Here is a 19203-nt window from a genome sequence, read left to right as displayed (position 1 = left end):
CTCAGGGAGGAGAAGCCGTACCTGGCAACCCTCTCTCCGGGGACCTCAAGGCCATAGAGCCGCCTCTCATTGGGTCTCCACTTGGCCTCTGGCTGCCAGGCTGCTGTGTTTTCAGGGGATCACACCTGTGGGCGCAGCTGTGCTTCGCCTGCCTCAGGTGTGACTCATTCCCTCCACGCTCACTCTGTGAAGAGTGCCCTCCCCACGCCCCTCACCTGTCTGTGCCCGTGTCTCAGCCTCCTTGCGTTCACTCTGGCCCCCCTCCTCCCACAGACTGTCCTGGGTGTGTGTAAACTCCTCTCCCACTGGCTGGTCTCCGGCCTCCCGGCATGACCACCTGGCCTGATGCACTTGCTCTGCCTCCCTGACTAGACTGGAAGCCCCTTGAGGGGAGAGGCAACTACAGGCAGGGTGAGCACAGCCCCGGGGGCACACAGACCTAGCCCCAAGTGCACAGCTGCGTCTCACCGGCTGTGTGACCTTCAGCAACCTCCTCGGCTCCTCCGGGCCTCAGTTTCCCCATGTGGAAAATGGGGATAATGTGCTGCTTACCGTCTTGTTGTAAAAATTGCTTGGCCACAGGCAAAAGCCAAGGATGGCACAGAGGTGTCAAACAGAGTCCCTGCCTCAAATGGGGTGGGGACTTCTGGGAAGGGACCCAAAGGAAGGGAAGTTCATCCATTCAATTCTTCCACACAATCATTCCAATAACATTCATTCAGTGAATACTGAGTGCCAGGCACCGTGCTTGCCTCTGGGAATGGAGAGTGAATCAAACACAAGCCCATCATTTCCTCAGAGAGCCCCTCCTGCATGCCTTGGACAGACTCTACAAATAGCCCCAGGTTCATCTGGCAGGGCTTTCTGATGGGTGGGTTGTGAATTTACAAAACCCACCACAGAGACAAGTCAGCGAACCCAGGCAGGGCACGCCTCTGTGGCATAGAAGGGGACATGTCCTGCTCATAGCCTCTCTGTGGCCCTAGGTAAGCCACGTCACTGCCCTCCCCTCTCTCATGGGTGAGCCATCTCCAGCGGCCTCTGATCCTCCCTTCACCTCCCCAATCAGGCCAGGTCGAGGCACAGAAGCATCTTTCAGGCAGGACCGTGGTGCAGGCAGCCCAGGGTCGGAGGGTTTGTTAGCTGCGGGAAGTGCCAGCGCTCCATCAAAGAGAGGGCATGGAGTTGATCTCTGTCCCAGGGAGAGGAGGCCTCAGCCCTGATATGTTTTATGAGGGAATCAGGGAGTTCATGAAAAAAGAGCTGGGATGGGGGAATGGCAACCAGGCCAGTGGGTTCTGAGGAATGGTTGTTTCCAGGCCAGGATGGGCTGGACCTGCCCATTTAGAACCAAACCAGGGTGAGGATGGAGGTGGATGGAGGACTCGTTCTTCCAGCTGCTGTTGAACCCCTGCTGGGTCAGGCCGCACCCAGGTTCAAGAAACCAGCCAGGGCTAGGCCACTGCCCTGTCAACCACGAGCCCCTCCCCTCTGTCCTGACAGAACTGGGCACCACCACCTTTCACTCCAGCCACCACCTCTTCACACCTGTCTCAGGTGACAGGCCTAGAAGACAGGATTCCCAGGAAGAACATAAAAGCGGCCCAACCTGGGCCGCCCTAGAGAAGTCCCTGACCTCACACATGACCTTCCTTCTCCAAGGGCCTGGACGAGGGCCCTGGACGAGGGCTGCCTGGGCATTTGGTAGATTTAAGGAAGTGAGGTGGACCTGACTTCAGCATTTAATAATGATGTGAGCTAGACAACTTTATTTCTCAGAGGCTGGGTCTCTCCCCCTGTAAAATGGAATCATGACCTGCCATCGTGAGGCTCATGTTAGGTAACACACGGAGAGGCCCTGGTGCCCTGCTCACCTCTCAGCAGCAGCCGAGAAACGGAGCTTCCTTTCTTGGCAGAGTGGCCATGCCTGGACTGTGCCACCACTGCCACCCCACAGGGACCTGCAAGCTCCAGGACTATAAAACCTTGTTCAAGGTTGGGCGCGGTGGCTCACGCTTGTTATCCCAGCACTTTGGGAGGCCGAGGTGGGTGGATCACCTGAGGTCAGGAGTTCGAGACCAGCCTGGCCAACATGTGAAACCCCATCTCTACTAAAAATACAAAAATTAGCTGGGCATGGTGCCGCAACCCTGTAATCCCAGCTACTCAGGAGGCTGAGGTGGGAAAATTGCTTGAAGCCGGGAGGCAGAGACTGCAGTGAGCCGAGATCGGGCCACTGAGCTCCAGCCTGGGCGAAAGAATGAGACCCCATCTCACACAGAAAAAAAACAACAAAAAACAAACAAACAAACAAAACACCCTTGTTCAAGAGGAGTTTTGGCTGGCTGTGCCTGACCACTCCCAGCTTCCCGCAAAGGATTGCTCAAAAGCCTGAGCCCAAAGAGGAGAATAAACACACACACACACACACACACACACACACACACACACACACACAAGGGCTTCGGTGTGGAAACAGAGCACACAGAAGGAAAACAGCAGAATAGTTAGAAATGTCATCTAGCCCAGCAACCCCACGGTGGCAGCTCCAGAATCAAAACAGTCTGCAAACAAGGCCACATTCAGTCCCCCATCTCTGGTGTCTCCCTGCTACCAGGGCCTGGCACTGTTCATTCTCCCAGCACTTCTTGCCACACAGCTGCCCAATTGTGGGGGCTGCCGCAACCTGCCTGACACCCAAGGGCAGAGATCTTTGGAGGTAATAATGGTGTTTTTCCATCCTCCTCCTCTTACACACACACCTGTCCCACCTGTCTCCCAGCACAGCCCTCCACAGAAGGAATTCCCATCTCCTAGACAGGAGGAGGCATCCCCTACCCCAAGGAAAAGGCCGCAGAGACAAGGTCCCTTGTGTCCAGGTTTATTTTACATTCTCTTCCAGAGGGGATGTGGGGCTGGGGGAGAGCCAGCAGGCAGGCGGGCAGCACACAGCAGTCTCCCTGGGGAATATTTGAGCCAGGCTAGTGGTGCCTGGCCCCACAGTGCGGGGTGATATGCCAGGGCCAGGGCCAGGACTTGGCAGCCCCTGGGAAGAGGAGGCCTTGGGGCCAGAGCTCTTGCCAGGCCTAGATCGCTAAGAAGGTGCTGCGTCTGTCCCCCGCCTTGCTCTGCCCCCCCACACCCAGCTGGAGGCCAGAAGGCAAAGAGGGCAGCCAGCAAGCTGGGGTGGTGGGAGGAACCCCAGCAGGCAGGGGCGGCCTTTGGTCTCTACGAGGCTAGGAAGCTGGTTCTGTTTAGAGGAACCCCGTGGGGGCAAAGCGGAGAGCTGGTCCCTGTTAGAGGAAACGCTGGAGCAGGATGGGGGTGGGGGACTTGGGGTCTGGTCTCAATAAGGCCTGGAAATGGTCTCCGCTTCAAAGCAGACCTCTGTATTTGGGGAGTGGGGTGGGGAGGAAATGAAAGGGCTGTGGGAGGAATGCCTGTGAGTCGTGGGTGGGAATCAGTCCAGGGGGCTTCGAGGGGGGTCCGAGGGAAAGGCTGCGGGGGTCGTCTGCAGATGCTGGGAGCTCAGGTCCTGGGGAAGGAGGAGGTGGGCGGGGGTCCTCTCCCTCCCACGAGTGCCACCGCTCCCCACCCCATCCTGGCTGGCTCCAAGTTGCCATGGAGACCACTCACACCGGGGCAACGTAATTTCCAGGGAACGTTCCGAATTTCCGGGTCCTCCGGGAGACACCTGAAAGAGGAAAGGCAGGAAGAGCTTTCCCCACTCCCTTCTTTAACAGGGATGCAGGGGTGAGGGCCTGCCCCCTGCCGACAGTGCCCAGAACTGTAGGGGAGTTCTGTAGGGGAGCCCAGGGAGGGAATTGGATTTGCTCTCCTCCTTCCTGCCCCCTAGCGGCAGAAGCTTAGATGGGCAAAGCTACACTTCGCACACTCAACCACCAAAGAATCTGAGCAATCAACAAATGTGCATCACACTGTACACAGCACAGAGTCACTCCCCCCCTCCTCCGCAAAGTGGGGACACAGGAGGAAGAATCACAGAACTGAAATCGGGAGAAACGTCCCTGGTCTAATAGGGCACCCTCACTTAGAGATTGGTCGGAAGGCCTATGGGAAGGCTGAATGCATTGCCCGAGAGCACCCCGATGCTTAGGAGTAAGCTTGGGACTCTGATCCAGGCCTCTCAGCCCCACAGAAACTCGTGTCTTGAAGAGGAGGAGGGGGAACCCCAGCGGGCAAAGCATCTGGGGGGCCTGGCACCCGATGCTTCCCCAAAGCCAGCACTTCTGTTGGCTGCTTTCCTTCGTGCCCTGAAGAGAACGACGCCCTGGAGGAAACTGGCACCAGCCCAGGGTCACTGATGGAGTCAGTGGGGACCCAGGCCAGGGTTGCCGACCTTCAGAGCCCTGCCCCTTTTCCCTGCACACCCCTGCCTCTGGAGCAGCCCCTGGGGAGAGCGCCTGGTGGAAAGGACCAGGGCTCACACCTGTGTATCCCCACACCCCCCAGCTGGTTCCTCCAGCCTGGGAGGAAGAGGGAATGGAGAAATATAGAAATACAGAAATGTAATAAATATTATTATATTCCTATATATAGAAAAATAGGAATATAAACTGAAATGAACGTCACTCCTGACCTTGGGTGAATGGATGATCCTGGGCCTCCCCTTCCAGGCTGGCACCCTGACTTCCTTGGGGGCAGCCCGTGCTCGTCCCACCCCCACCCTCGTCCTCTGCCCCGAGTACCTCCCTTTCCTCTTGGCCTCCCCAAATCCTTCCCCTGCCCTTCCAGGCCCAGCTCCCTCATTTCCTCCAGGAAGCCTTCCCTGACCTGCACTAACTAAAATGGTCACCACTCGCCACCCATGGCTGTTGGGCACTTGAGATGTGCCTGTGCAACTGAGGAAGTGGATTTTTAATTTATTTCATTTGAGCTACATTTCAACAGCTGAATGCAGCCGGTGGCTGCCATACCGGAAAGGGTACAGGTCTCGCCCATTCCTCTCAAAGCGCTTGTGGCTCCTAATACAAAAGTGGTACTTTTTCTTCTTGTCTGCATAGGTTTGCAAAACTTTATCAGTAGTTGTAAAAAAATTCCAAAGCAAAAGTGTATCCAGTAAATTTGAATGCATCTCCAAGCACCGCCTCCCTCCCTCCCCCACTAGAAGGTAGGGGCCATTCACAGGCTAGTGCTTAATGGTCCTGGGTGGGTCAGTACAGCTGGCTGGCAGCGTACTGGGATCAGATCAGGAAGGGTGGGCTGCCAGGTCAAGGGGCTGCCCAAGCAGCCCCCCAACTCCTCAGGCTTCAAAGCCTGCTTGGGGCAGGGCAGGGGGCTTCTGGCCACTCTCTTCTCTCTGGGGACGGCCCATCCTTTGAAGATGGGACCTGCACAGGGCCCGCCCACTCTGGGGAAAGAGGCCATGTGAAGCCTGGTGGGTTGGTCACCTTGATTCAGGCTGAGGCCAACCTGAGGCTTCCTGCATTTGTCCTTGGTCAGAGCTGCCCTTGGGCCAGCCCTGAGGGGCTGGGACCTTTCTCTGTTCCCTCTTCCTCCCAGGCTGGAGGAGCCAGCTAGGTCAAGTGTGAGCCCTGGTCCTTTCCACCAGGAGCTCTCCCCCAGGGCTGCTCGAGGCAGGGGCGTGCAGGAGGAAGAGGCAGAGCTCTGGAGGTTGGGAACCCTGGCCTGGGTCCCCACTGACTCCATCAGTGACCCTGGACTGGTGCCAGTTTCCTCCTGGGCCTTGGCCTCTTCATGAAGGAAGGCAGCCAACAGAAGTGCTGGCTTTGGGGAAGCATCGGGTGCCAGGCCCCCCAAGTAGCCCGGCCGGAAGCTGAGTCGGGGGGTGGTCGGCCATGAATCTTTGCTGAAGCAGCACTGGCAGGCAGCAGCACCCCACCCACATCCCCTGGGGCCCTGAGATGCCCCCTCCCGGCCTGCCCACATACCCACAAACCAGCCATCGTCACACTGCTGCATGACGTCCACCCTGTCCCCCTCGCGCAGCTCCAGCTCGTCTTCGTTCTGGGGCCTGTACTGGTACATCGCCCGGTACCTGCGAGAAGCGTATCATGGCAACCAGAGAATGGGCCCAGAGGCTCTAACCCAAGTGTTGCCGCTTCCTGTGAATGCCCCAGAGTCCCTTCATGCTCTCACTAGCCCCTGATCCAGCTCCTCAGAGCAACTCTGCCTGTGCTCACTGTAGTCTTTCCCAGGCCTGCCTCCTGCCCTCTGGGCCCTAAGCACTGAACCCTCGCCTCCTCTGAGCACCTGGTGCCTTCCTGTCCATTCCACCAGTTCCACACTTCAATTATACATGCACCGACCTCAGGGCTAGAAACCCAATGAGGAGACCAAGGCCACAAGGCCACATAGCTGCCAGGAGGGATTGGGAACATCACAGACCAGCGCCTCCTCCCTGCCCCAAATCACCATAAGCTCTTCGAGGACAAGGGCTACCTGGTAGAAGTTTCCCAAATCCACAGGTGGGGACTTGGGGGAGGGTGGAATATGGGGCATTGCCTGCCAGTGACCCCCCACGTCTGATCAAGAGCCCTCAGATGGTACTCACGGGGTCCAGTGTATCTGAGAGGTGTTAGGAGAGGAGGTCCCCAGGTCCAGGGGATGGCTGGGACCTCGAGAGTGGGACAGAGCTGGACCAGGGGTGCCAAGATTCTGGGAGTTGACAGGAAGAAAGGGATGTCAGAGGGAGGAAGACGATGGGTACATGTAAGCCTGAGGGAGGAGGCCCAAAATGGGTGTTCCCAGTCCACCTGCCAGCACGCCTTACAAACGGCTTCATCTTAGCCTCCAAACCCCCAGGGCATAGGGACACCTGCTGTGACTATTTCATTTCACAGGGGCCAGAAAACTGAGGCCCAAGTAAGGTCAGTGCCTGGGTTTCTGGACGCCAGCATGGATGAACCAAGAACACCCAGGGTCAGGAGCCTGGGCCGGCTTTGGGATTCCATCTAGAGCTCCCTGGGCTAGAGCTCAGTAGGTTGAGGTCCCCCAGGCCAGGGTGGGGCTGCCATACTAGTTTCTGCCCTGTCACCCCACTCCTCTGTCCCAGGGCTGTCTGGGAAGGAGTCCCAAGTGTGGACAAGTCACGGGGGTGGGGGATGAGGGGTGAGGAGGAGGTCAACTCTCTGGTGGAGGCAGGCTACCTCACCTGGGTCTGGGGTCTAGGCTCCTGGGTGGGGAAGGAGAAGCCAGTGCGACGGGGGGAGGTCTGTCCCCCCAAGTCGGTGGGGTCAGCTGGGCTGCGCAGGGCTGAGGGGGAGCTGGGGTGACGGGCTGAGCGGGTGGCAGCGGTCAGGCGGGGAGACGTGGGGAGCTGGGGGCCGTCGTCACAGAGCCGGAGCCGGGGTTCACGAGACACCTGCACGTAGCTGGCAGGGAATATGCCTTGGCGCCCCGTGCCCGTGATGCGTCCCTCGTACCAGTTCTCGTTCACCTTGCGGATCAGGCAGATGTGCTCTCCCTGAGAGGGGAAAAGTCAGTGTCTGTGGGGCCTTCCTGGTGCCATGGACCCACGGGTGCCTTATCTGGGCTGTCTCATTCAACCCTAACACCTTGGACACACGAGGGGTCGGAATCACAGGGGGCCAGCAGTTTACCCGAGTCACACGGTAAGAGCAGGAGCCAGGAGCCAAGCCCAGGCTGCCCAGGCAAGGCTGAGGCTGAGACTGGGTCCTGCCTCTTGGGAAGCTCAACAGGTTTGCATCCCCCTTCGGCGTTCATAGCAAGGTCCCTCCCCAGAGCTCCGATCACAGGTGAGCCCGTGGCTAATAATACAGATCCAAACCCAGCTCCACCAGGCCAAGCTGTGTGGCCTCAGGCAGCCTGCTCTGTCTCTCTGAGCCTTGTTTTCTCCTATGTTAAGTGAAAATAACCATACTGTCACTATGAGGTGTGAACAAGATCAACAGTCCACTCCTTAGACACACTGGACAGGTGCTACCACTACTGCCCTGCCTGGGTCCTGTTCCTGCCTCACACTGGGGGACCTTGTCATGAGCGTGTCAAAAACACACTCCCCAGGACAGGCAGGGAGTCCTGAAGGCCACAGGCTGGCTGACATTAGGTAGAACCACCCCCTGGGAGGGTGGCCTCCAGCCCTTGCCTTCCCCTGTCCTCTCCTGCCCCCATCTGTCTCCATCCAGCCACCTTCTTCCCCCTCTGTCCCTAGGGCCAGCTCTTCTGGGAGGCATTCACTATGGTCCGTCTTTCGCTTATTTTGGGAGCATGACCACTGCTCCCAAAATCAACCAAAGGCAGACCACTTCCCTGCTTTCTAGAACAGCATTTTTCAAACTTGTTTCACCACAATCTACAGTTAAAAATGTTTTAATAACAGCCCAGAATAAATATATATGTGCGTACACAGAACTGCCTACGGTATGATAAAGTGCTTTCTGCTCGCAACGCATGCTAACATTTCTGTCTATACCTTTAAAAATGCTGAGTATGATCCCCTGCAACCTGCAGTTGAAAAAATATATATGTAACTCTAGAAGTTTATGATGATCTTTTAAAAATGGACCAAAATTACTTGGGAGGCTGGGGCAGGGACGGGGGATCGCTTGAGCCCAGGAGTTCAAGGTCAGCCTGGGCAACATAGTCAGATGCTGTCTCAAAAAAAAGCAAAAAAAAAACCACTACACTAAAGGAAGCATAATGAAAGAGACTGGGGAAAACTTTGAAATCCTGGGTGAAGCTAGGTACATCGGACTCTTTTTTAAAGAAGTGTTTTTAGGCCAGGCGCGGTGGCTCACGCCTGTAATCCCAACACTTTAGGAGGCTGAGGCGGGTGGATTATGAGGTCAAGAGACTGAGACCATCCTGGCCAACATCGTGAAACCCCGTCTCTACTAAAAATACAAAAATTAGCTGGGTGTTGTGGCGCGTGCCTGTAGTCCCAGCTACTCGGGAAGCTGAGGCGGGAGAATTGCTTGAACCCGGGAGGCGGAGGTTGCAGTGAGCCGAGATGGCACCACTGCGCTACAGCCTGGCGATAGAGTGAGACTCTGTCTCAAAAAAAAAAAAGTGTTTTTAGTGCACATATTTACCTACATCTTCACCTGCCCCCACCCACCCCTCCGTCTCCGGCCTGGCCCACCTTGCGGAAGGACAGCTCCACCTCCAGGTCCCCCTTGAAGGTGTACTGGGCCACAGCCTCTCCATACTCCAGCACCTGGTAGGTCGGGGGTTTGATGGGCTTAGGGATCTCATCTGCGGGCAGCACCTGCATGAAGAAAGGTCATGAGAAAGATTTGGCCTGGGCATCAACATAGCACAGGCTGGGGGTTCCTGTGAGACAGCAAAGAGAAGGTGGGCCCGCCCCTAGGCAGAGAAAAGATATAAACACCAGACACAAGCCCTGGGGGCAGCCACGGGTGGGCACAGCCAAAGGGAGCTGGAGGATGGGGAGGAGTCTGGGAAGGCTCCCTGGAAGAAGAATTTTCCATAGGGATATATGGAGTGGGCATTACTGAAGTGAAGAACTCCAAGAGAAAAGATGGAAGCCAGTCCAATTAGAGAGCTTAAGTTGGACCACAGAAGAAAATGAGGCGTTCCAAGCAGCAAGGGGAACTTGGGGAACTGTTCCAAAACTGAGCATTCACCCTTTTCTCACTGCTGAGAACCGGGTGTCCCTGGGTTCCAGCGTCTCGGTTCCTCCTCCCCATCTACCCCAGCCGGAGCCCAGAATCCTCACGTTCTCTTTGCTTCACTCTGCCCATAAAAATCAAGCACCCGATAAACCATTTCACACAAAGATAGAAACGACTGGCGGAGTGAAATACTGTATATACTTTGTGAAATTTCAGGACCAAGTGGATCATCGTGTGAGCAAGGGAGGCCTAATGATACCTATCAAATCAAGAGCCTGAATTAAACAACAACCCAACCCATGGGTCAAAGAGGAAGTCACAAACGAGATGAGAAAACAGTCAAGAGTTGATGAAAAATCAAAATGTGTGAGATGCAGTTAAAGCAGCATTCTAGGGAAAAATGTTTCAAATCAATAGTCTAAACTTTCATCCTAAGAAACTTAGAAAAATAACAAATTAAACCAAAAGCAAGCAACAATAAGCAAATAATAAAGAAGCAGAAATCAATGAAATCGAAAACAAAAATGAGAGAAAAACATCAATAAAATCCAAAGATCAAGTAAATTAATAAAGCTCTAGACAGAATAAGAGAAGACGCAAATTGCCAACATCAGGAATGAAAGAGAACATATCAGCCGGGCACAGTGGCTCACGCTTGTAATCCCAGCACTTTGGGAGGCTGAGGCGGGTGGATCACCTGAGGTCAGGAGTTCGAGACCAGCCAGGCCAACGTATAATGAAACCTCGTCTCTACTAAAAAATTACAAAAATTATCTGGGTGTGGTGGCGCATTCCTGTAGCCCCAGCTACTTAGGAAGCTGGGGCGGGAGAATCCCTTGAACCAGGGAGGTGGAGGTTGCAGTGCACCAAGATCCCGCCACTGCACTCCAGCCTGGACAGCAGAGCAAGACTCTGTCTCTCCAAAAAAAAAAAAAAAAAAGAAAGAGAAGACATCACTACATATTTTACTGACATGAAAAGGATAGTAAGAGACTATAATGAACACCTTTATGCCAGTAATTTGGATAACTTGACATATTTTAAAAGTCACAAATAGCAAAGATAACCTATCGCCCTTTATCTGTCAAGCCCAGAACCTGTCTCTGGAATCAAAAGACCTGGATTCAGATTCTGGATCTTTTACTTAATAACTTTTCACTGAACCTTGGCATCCCCATCTGTAAAACAGAGATAATCTATCACTCTCTGGGCAGTGAGAGGAACCAGGGCGGTAATACACCTGAAAGAGGTTATGCGTGTATACGTGATTTATAAACTGTTGCACACTTCCCACTCTTGCTAGTTGCCATTAGGATGATTTCCAAAGACAGCTTTAGAAAGACGGATCTGAATGGTGAAAGTCTGGGACACGAATGGTTGAGGAGCTGGCTGCTGGGTCCTCCCCTGGGCTAGGCTCCACCCTCATTTAGCAAACATTTCCTGGGGTCATGCACAGCATTGGGCCAAGCCCTGTGGGGGCCAAGGACAGTTCTGAGACACGCCCCAGCCCCTCACAGTTTTTTGCTTTAGGAAACCCAAGGTTTGCACTAAGTCTCTCCCAACCCCTGCGCCCTCCCAGCCCAGCCCCACTTGCTCTTGTCTCTCCTGCTCACCTCCACATAATTAGCAGGGAAGATGCCCAGGCGGCCGTGGTGCTCTCCCTCCAGCCAGTTCTTGTCCACCTCCTTGTGGATGTAGACAATGTCACCCTTCTGCAGAGTCAGCTCCCTGCAGGCGGGGACAAGGACCGCAGGGTAAGCTGAAGCCTTCCCAAGCCTCCTTCCCTTCAGACCCTGCCCAATACACCCCAGTCCTCTCACCCCTTGGGGATGCCTACTGCAGCCCAGTCCCCCTCCCCATCCCCCTCTGGGATGGCAGAGATTGCCTTGGGTGGAAGGGGAGGGGGAAGAGGGCGCTTACTTGGGGGACTGCGCCTGGAAGTCAAACTTGAGCCTGGCGGCCTTCCTCTAGGCAGGGGAGAGGACAGAGTGGGCTATCTCAGTTGGGCGGGTGGCAGATCCAGGATGGCAGCCTTGGGACCACTCCAGGTCCCCCACACCTGGTCCCCTCCTTACCTTCTTCTCTTCCCTCCTGGCTGGGCTGCCCCCTCCGTTAGAGGCACTAGGGTCTGTGGAGAAGCACAACCTCAGCTTGGGGAGGCCATACCTGGGGGATGGGGTTGCACCCCCACCTAGGGCAGGCACTGGCAGAAGCAAGGGGCTCTGTGACCTGCCACCTCTGGGGCACCAACATGCCTGGTGGGTGGGCATCTCCGTGAGAAAGAGAGCAGGGCTGGGTCCTTACCTCGGGTTGAGGAAGGGTAGACAAAGTCCCTCCGACCTAGGAAGGGGCTTCCTCCATCAGCCATTTTGTGGGGGCTCAGGGACCGGGCGGAACCCAGGTAAGGTGCATGTGGGTAGCTGGAGCTCCAGGCTGAGGCCGGGCTGCACGGGGCACAGCGACTGAGCCTCCAGCCTGGGGCTCCGCACCCCACCCTGGTCACCCCTAGACCGCTCTGACCCCCATCGCCCCCATCCCTGCCACCTCCTCCCAGGGCGTCTCCCGGGTCCTGGGCTCTCCACAGGATGTCCTACTTCCCGAGTCGCTGCGCGGGGAAGGGTGAGGCCCGGCAGGGCCCAGCGGGAGTGCCTGGGCCGTGGCGGGGCCGCCCTAACCGCGCTGCGCCCCCGGCGGCCGCGACCCCCGTCCTCTGCTCGGAGTTAGCTGCCCTCGGTGGCGCGGGAACGGCGCCCCGCAGAGAGTGGCGCTGCGGTCCCTCCCGGACACCGCTCTGCGGTTCCTTCCTCCCCCGGCTGGGCCCCGCGATCGCCCCCGTCCGCCCCGCCCGGCCGCGCCACGTTCCCTCCCGCCCGGCCTGGGACAGCCCCCTTCCTCCTCCCGCGTCTCCCACTCACCCGGCCGGGGGCCGCTGCTCCGGGGCCCGTCGGGGCGCCGGCGAGCTCTGCGCGGGGAAACGGCGCAATCAGGGCCCGCGACCCCGGGACCCAGCGGCAGCCGAGGCCGCCGCCTCCGGAAAAGTTCGCGGCTCGGGAGCGGAGGAGAGCGGGCGGGACGCGGGGTCCTAGAGGCGCCCGCGCGGCCGATCCCGGGAGCAGGGCGGGAACTAGGGGAAGGGGCGGGGGTCCCCGAGGCTGCGGCCCGGGGGCCGGACGGGGCGGGCGCCCGGTCGTCGGGCTGACGTGGAGTCCGCTTAGAAAGGTTCCTCGGGGTCACTTGCGAAAGTCGACGCCCTGTATTTTATTTATGGAGGAGCGAGCCCGCCAGCGCCCAGGAGGGCCCGAGGCCGGTGCGCGCCGCTGGAGGCCGGACCTCGGCTGCCCGTCCTCCGCCCAGCCCAGCCGCCGAGGCTCCCGGCTCGCCCCGACCCTGCGGTCGCCGGCGTGCCCCGCGGGTGAACCCTGGGGGCTGGTACCTTGGGGGACGGCAGTCGGGTCTCAATTGCCCGCAGGTCCTTGTCCAGCTCGGCGCTCAGCTTGGCCAGCTCTCTCTCCAGCAGCACCTGGGGGCGGGGAGAGGCTGGGCAGTGAGGGGCAGCGCACGGTGGGGGTGGGAGGCAGCGGTCAAAGATCGACTGTGAAAAGCAAGGCCAGCGCACCGGGCCGGCGTAAGGGCAGGCCTCAGCGCACGGGCCGGGCTCCCGCCGGGAGGTGTGGCCCAGGGTGCCAAGAGGGCATCCCCGCCACGGCCTCTCACCTGCCCTGCACGCCCCGGGAGTGCCTACGCGCTTCCTGATCCCACGATTCCGCAGTCCTACCAGTTTCTGCCAAGTTGTGTCTCTGTTCCAGCACCAATGGGGTTCCCCATTTCCTCTCCCATCTTCTCCCGCCCTCCAAGGCCTGGCTTCACTGTGCCCATCCAGGTTCCCCCGCCACCCCAGGGACCGGAGCCCCCACCCCCACGCTGCTTCCTGCCAGCCTCTGCTATGGGTCTTCGCCGAATCAGGCCCTCGGAGCTTCTCAAGGGTCCAGCTCCACCTCCAAGAATATTTCCTGATAATCCCAGTGCGCACTGACCACTCCCTTTTCTGCTCCTGCTTTGGCCAACACATATTTATTTAACACATGTTTACTGAGCGCCTCCTGTATGCCAGCCACTGTCCTGAGTGCTGGCATTACAGAAATAAACCATGTGGGACTGGAGAGAGAGCTCTTAGTTCGTGGCCTATGCCCATGGTTACCGGGGCCACCAAAACCCTAATCTCCCTGGTTTATCAGGCTGCTGTCCCCAGCACCCTGCAGCACTCACCTCAATGGGCTGGGAGGGCTTCTCACCAGGGTCGTCCACCAGCGGTTTCTTGGGCTGAAGGGTAGAAAGGGTGTGTCAGAGCAGGTGAACTCACTTTCCAAAATGTATCAGCTGAGGGTGCGTGCACACCCCGAGAGCCAGCCAGCACTCACCCTCTGCCCAGTCTCTAGTTCCTGCAGAAACTGGTTCCAGGACTCTTCCGTCCAGACATTGTCTACTTTTTCCCGGCGTCTGAGCACCTGCGTGGAGGTGGGTGGGTGTCAGCTTGTGAAGAGGGCTACTGGGACACTGGCCAGGCTCAAAATGCAGGCTTGCAGGCCCCTGCCCTTCCCCTGGGCCCACAGTGTCCTCCAAGGGATTCAAGCTGAAAGGACATCGTGGCATAGGGTCTTGGCCATACAGCATACAGCTGGGGCTGACCAGGGACTATGCTGGGTGGGCTACCTGATTTGGGGGCTGCAGCACAGTGGAGAATGCTCCAGGTCTGTAGTTGAAGGGGCTTCTAGGTAACTCTTCAGAGTGGTCCCAGCTTCTTCTAAAGAAAGGGAAGGACATCTCTTCAGCTTCCTTTTAGGGAGACTGAGGCAGAAGCCAGCACACAGCCCTCTCACCCTGCCCTTGTCCCTGCTGTGGGGTCTACTCTGCCTCTGACTGCCCTGCCGTTACTCTGGAAGCAAGGTTAAACTGTGGAAGTGTGTGAGCTCCAAGCTTAAATTCCAGCTCTACTGTTTAGTGGATGTGTAACCTTTGAACAAGTTACTGATCCCTCAGAGCCTCAGGCTCAGAACCTGTAATATAGAAATGATTTGGTGAGAGAACATATGTGAGGTGCCCGGGAGAAGGCCTCACACATATATTTGCTCCAGGTGTGGCCCGACCCTCTCCTGTGGGCCTTTTTGCTGAAGTGTCCTGTATGTGTGTTTGGTCTGGCCCCATGACTGTGGCTATGTGCGTCTGTGCAGCTTTGAAGAAGCTGGTCTTTCTGGGTGCTGTGGCTGAGTGATCGTACACCCACGGGCAAGGAAAGCCAGAGGCAGCCCTGCCCTGCAGCTCTGGCCAAGTTATTTCTGCTCCCTGGGCCTAGTTCCATGAGGGTGCTGGATTCAGTGACTCTGTCTGTGAGACCACCCCAGCCACTGCAGTACAGCATGGACACATCTGCCTTAGCTCCCCTCCAGGGCCCCTTGCTGGCTGGCTTACATGGAATGTTCCAGCCTCTGTTTGAAAGTTTCCACTGAGAGGAACCACTGTATCAGGCTTATCAAATAATACAATGTCTGACCAAGGGTTGGGATTTGTTGGCTGTAATAATGGCTCCATTCTGATTTTGGTAATAATAAAAGTGACTGTGAGAATGTCATTCCTAACCTAAGGAAGCAGTAATCATAATTTTTTTTTTTTTTTTTTTGATACGGAGTCTCGCTCTGTCGCCCAGGCTGGAGTGCAGTGGCGCAATCCCGGCTCACTGCAAGCTCCGCCTCCTGCGTTCACGCCATTCTCCTGCCTCAGCCTCCCGAGTAGATGGGACTACAGGCACCCGCCACCGCACCCGGCTAATTTTTTGTATTGTTTTTAGTAGAGACGGGGTTTCACCATGTTAGCCAGGATGGTCTCGATCTCCTGACCTCGTGATCCGCCCACCTCAGCCTCCGAAAGTGCTGGGATTACAGGCGTGAGCCACCACACCCAGCCTTGTAATCATAATTAAGCCTGTATATTACTAATGTTTGTGCAGGCTTGCTATGTGCAAAACATGATGCATGATACACACATGATCACACTGAACCCTCTGGGCATTACCACTTAAAAGATGGGGACACAGAGGCTCAGACTGAGTGAGGTACCCACAGTCACATGGCTAGTGGCAGTGCACAGGCTTAAACCCAGAACTCAGCGTCCAAATCTTGAGCCCTTTGCCTCTGAACCTTATCGGTGATGCCCAGAGCTACGGGCCAGTTTCAGCCATGCTAATGAGACGAGTCCTTCCCTGCAAGGGAATAAGAAACTCAAGGATTTAACTCTGAGAGCAAAGATCCTGATTCCCACGGTGGTGCTGACCCCGCCAGGGCCCCAGAAGCCGGGCGGAGCCTGTGGTTTGCACAGAGGAAAGGAATGTCATCCTTATCCCTCCAAGGGGCTCCTCTCTCCGTGCTATCAGGCACGGAGATGCCTGAACTTGGGTTCTTCCATATCCCTTGTTTTCTCTCAGGTTGCAAAGTGGACAGCGCCAGGTCCAAGTTCCCCTCAACAGTTCTGTCCACGGCTGTCCTGGCCGCCCCACTCCCGGTCTCATAAGACCGGTGGGATCTTTGGGGCAAAGAGTTCCTGCTGCTGACCACAAGCGCATCACAGGCGTTCCTGGCCAGGAGCGGGTGCCAGGTCCACTCTTGCCTACCCTTCCCCTTTGACCCTGTAGGGAAGAGAGTCTATGGGGGTGGTGGAGACCCAGAGATGGGACAGAGCCCAGACGGACACGGAAGTGAGACCCCACTCCTGGCTGGGCTCCGAGGCTGTGCCGGCTGTGGTCACGAGGGGGCGCCCGTCCCATGGTGTCTCGCGGGCCGCGCCCCTCCGCAGCCCTCGGCCCCGCCCCACTGTGCTCACCCACTGGAAGATGCTGCCGGGCCGGGTCTGTGGGCAGGTCTTTGCTGGGCTCCTAGATGCCTGGGGTCTGCAGAGGAGGTACACGAGGAAAGCATTGAAGGTGGGAGGAGACAGGCCGTGACTGGGGCTGAGGGTGCCTGGGTGATTATTTAGAGTTTCAGCACCACCCCCTTGCTCCTGGGTGGATGGTGGGGGCAGGGTGGTTGGTGCTCAGGGACACTGAACGTGGGCATTGCCCTCAGAGCTTTACGACGTTTACTACATCTTCAAAACAACTCCGAGTAGGTGATGATCTCATCTTATAGATGAGGAAAGGGAGGCCCAGAGAAATCCCGGCCAGGGAGTGGCAGAGCGCGCGTTCCCCGTGCAAGCTGAGGCTGTTAATTACCACCTACCGGGGGATTTGAAGTGCTCTGGAAATGAGCTATAAAAACCTCTCAGGTTGAACTGAGCCAACTGGAGAGCCCCAAAGCCAGGCGGGGCTGCAAGTCCCAGCCCCAGGGAGGGGCGGACGCAGGCGCAGGGCTATGGCAGGCAGGTGGGCTCGCATCCCCTCACCTCTGGGTGGCTCCTCGAAGGTCCAGTCCAGCTGCAGGTCTGCAGGAGCAGAAGGGACCAGGTCATGGGACGGGGCAGAAAGCAAGGGCAGGGTGCCCTGGGAGGCAACCTCAGCCGCTCCCAACATCCCTAGAGTAGGGGGCTGAGGGCTGAGTCAGGGCCTGAAGAATGTCCCAAGGGAGGGAAGGAATTAGGAGGGCAGCTCTCTGGAGGGCTTGAAATGCCTCTGGCAGGCTTGGGGCCTAAGCGAGCCAAGCGGGCAGCTGCCTTGCCCAAGCCCTCCTGCTCCTCCCTCCCTGTTCCCACACACACCCTCTCCTGACCTTTGTGGACTTGCCCTCACCACTCAGGCTGGGGAAACTCGACTTGCACCCTCTTCCAAACGCTTTCCTTCCCCATTTGCCCAGACCCACTCCTAGCTCCTCAAGGTGCCTGGGAATTTCTGGGGCTTCCTGGAAAGAGCTACTGACCCACTGCTCCCCACGGCGCGCGTGCACACACACACACACACACACACACACACACGCACTGCAACGGCACCTGCCTAAACGCCAGCCACATCACCCCTCACTGGACCCCACACCCTCCTCTGACTCCTGGATTTGTCTGCTTTCCCCCATAGTAAACTGTAACCAGTGACCATAAAGACCACACCATCTCCAATCCCCCTACTCCCCGTCTCCCTAAACAGGCTTTTGCTCACCACTGCCCAACCACTCACTCTTATCAAGGATGCTGGTGACCTCCACGTTGCCAAATCTGACAGTCAATTCTAAGTCTTCATCTTACTCAACCCATCAGCTGCATTTGTCACCACTGGTCACATTTTTCTTTTGGAATTCCCTTTCCACTTGGCCCCAGGGAGATCTCTCCGTTTTCCTCCTACCTCCCTGGCTCTACCTTCTCAGTTGCCTTTTTGGTTCCGCCTCATCTCTCAAACTTCTAAGCATCCAGGTGCATGGGGGCTCAGTCCTGGGGTCTGTTTGTCTCTCTATCTCCCTAGGTGATCTTGTCTAGTCTTATGGATTGTTGTTTTTCAGAGACAGGATCATGCTATGTTGCCCAAGCTGGACTTGAATTCCTGGGCTCCCAGGAATTGAATTGAACTCCTCAGCCTGCCAAATAGCTGAGACTGCAGGTGTGTGCCACCACACCCAGCTAGTCTTAAGGCTTTTAAAACGCCATCTATTCCCATGTTTCACAATCTTGTCTGCTAGTTAAAAGTTTAAAGTTTCCCCACTAGAATTACTGGGGAAACTTTAAATCAAAATCTCTCTCTCTCTCTCTTTTTTTTTTTTTTTGAGACTGAGTCACCCAGGCTGGAGTGCAGTGGGGTGATCTCAGCTCACTGCAACCTCTGCCTCCCAGGTTCAAGCAATTCTCCTGCCTCAGCCTCTGGAGTAGCTAGGATTACAGGTGCACACCACCATGCCCAACTAATTTTGGTATTTTTGATAGAGACAGGGTTTCGCCATGTTGGCCAGGCTGGTCCCAAAATCTCTTTTGAATGAGTCCCAGGTATTTCCATCTGCAGTTTTAGACCTCGTCGCGTGAACTACAGACTTGGATATCCATCTGCTTCCTCAACCTCTTCACTCAGAGGGAACATGTGTCTAAAACTGAACACCTTTTTTCTTTTTCTTTTCTTTTTTTTTTTTAGAGACAGAGTCTTGCTCTATTGCCCAGGCTGGAGTGCAGTGGAATGGTCTCAGCTCACTGCAACCTCCGCCTCCCAGGTTCAAGCAATTCTCCTGCCTCAGCTTCCCAAGTAGCTGGGATTACAGGTGCATGCCGCCACACCCAGCTAATTTTTTGTATTTTTTAGTAGAGATGGGGTTTCACCATGTTGCCCAGGCTGGTCTCGAACTCCTAAGCTCAGGCAATCCACCCACCTTGGCCTCCCAAAGTGCTAGGATTACAGGCGTGAGCCACCGCGCCCGGCCTGTGAATGCTACTCCTACAGTCTTTTCTGTTTTGACAAATGGCAACTCCAATCTTCAACTTGCTGAGGTTTAAAACCATCCTTGACTCTCTCTTCCAAGCCACGTCCAATCCATCAGCAAATTCCAGTGACTGCAGTGTATTCAGAGTCTCATCCTGTCCCACCAGGGCCACTGCTACCGCCCTGGTCTAACACACGATTATCTCTCCCCTGGATTGAAGCAAAGTTGTAAAGGTGGCCTTTTCTCCCTAGCCC

General features: G+C 56.4%; 1 protein-coding gene across 9 annotated transcripts in view; it reads right to left on the bottom strand.

The window, feature by feature from the left end:
* Positions 1-2865: 2865 nt before the first annotated feature.
* The window catches only part of SORBS3 (sorbin and SH3 domain containing 3), a 30584-nt gene continuing 14246 nt past the window's right edge, over positions 2866-19203 (bottom strand). For 7 of the 9 annotated variants that reach the window (XM_063816928.1, XM_063816929.1, XM_009454985.5 and 4 more), the window contains 16 exons: positions 17007-17045; positions 16449-16515; positions 14289-14379; positions 13997-14083; positions 13845-13898; positions 13012-13098; positions 12494-12540; positions 11883-12022; positions 11654-11706; positions 11499-11545; positions 11192-11306; positions 9086-9211; positions 7136-7447; positions 6536-6639; positions 5913-6019; positions 2866-3694 (listed from right to left, as the gene is read on the bottom strand). In XM_063816928.1, the coding sequence (XP_063672998.1) occupies positions 3633-3694; positions 5913-6019; positions 6536-6639; positions 7136-7447; positions 9086-9211; positions 11192-11306; positions 11499-11545; positions 11654-11706; positions 11883-12022; positions 12494-12540; positions 13012-13098; positions 13845-13898; positions 13997-14083; positions 14289-14379; positions 16449-16515; positions 17007-17045 (1538 nt within the window). In that variant the 3' untranslated portion in view covers positions 2866-3632. Of the gene's footprint in view, positions 3695-5912; positions 6020-6535; positions 6640-7135; positions 7448-9085; positions 9212-11191; positions 11307-11498; positions 11546-11653; positions 11707-11882; positions 12023-12172; positions 12414-12493; positions 12541-13011; positions 13099-13292; positions 13554-13844; positions 13899-13996; positions 14084-14288; positions 14380-16448; positions 16516-17006; positions 17046-19203 lie in introns of those variants that run through there. The other 2 variants (XM_063816930.1, XM_009454992.5) reach the window with 2 other exon arrangements.

The sequence above is a fragment of the Pan troglodytes genome, chromosome 7 (assembly GCF_028858775.2).
Source record: "Pan troglodytes isolate AG18354 chromosome 7, NHGRI_mPanTro3-v2.0_pri, whole genome shotgun sequence".
NCBI lineage: Eukaryota > Metazoa > Chordata > Mammalia > Primates > Hominidae > Pan > Pan troglodytes.
This window is presented reverse-complemented; position numbering and strand designations above follow the sequence as displayed.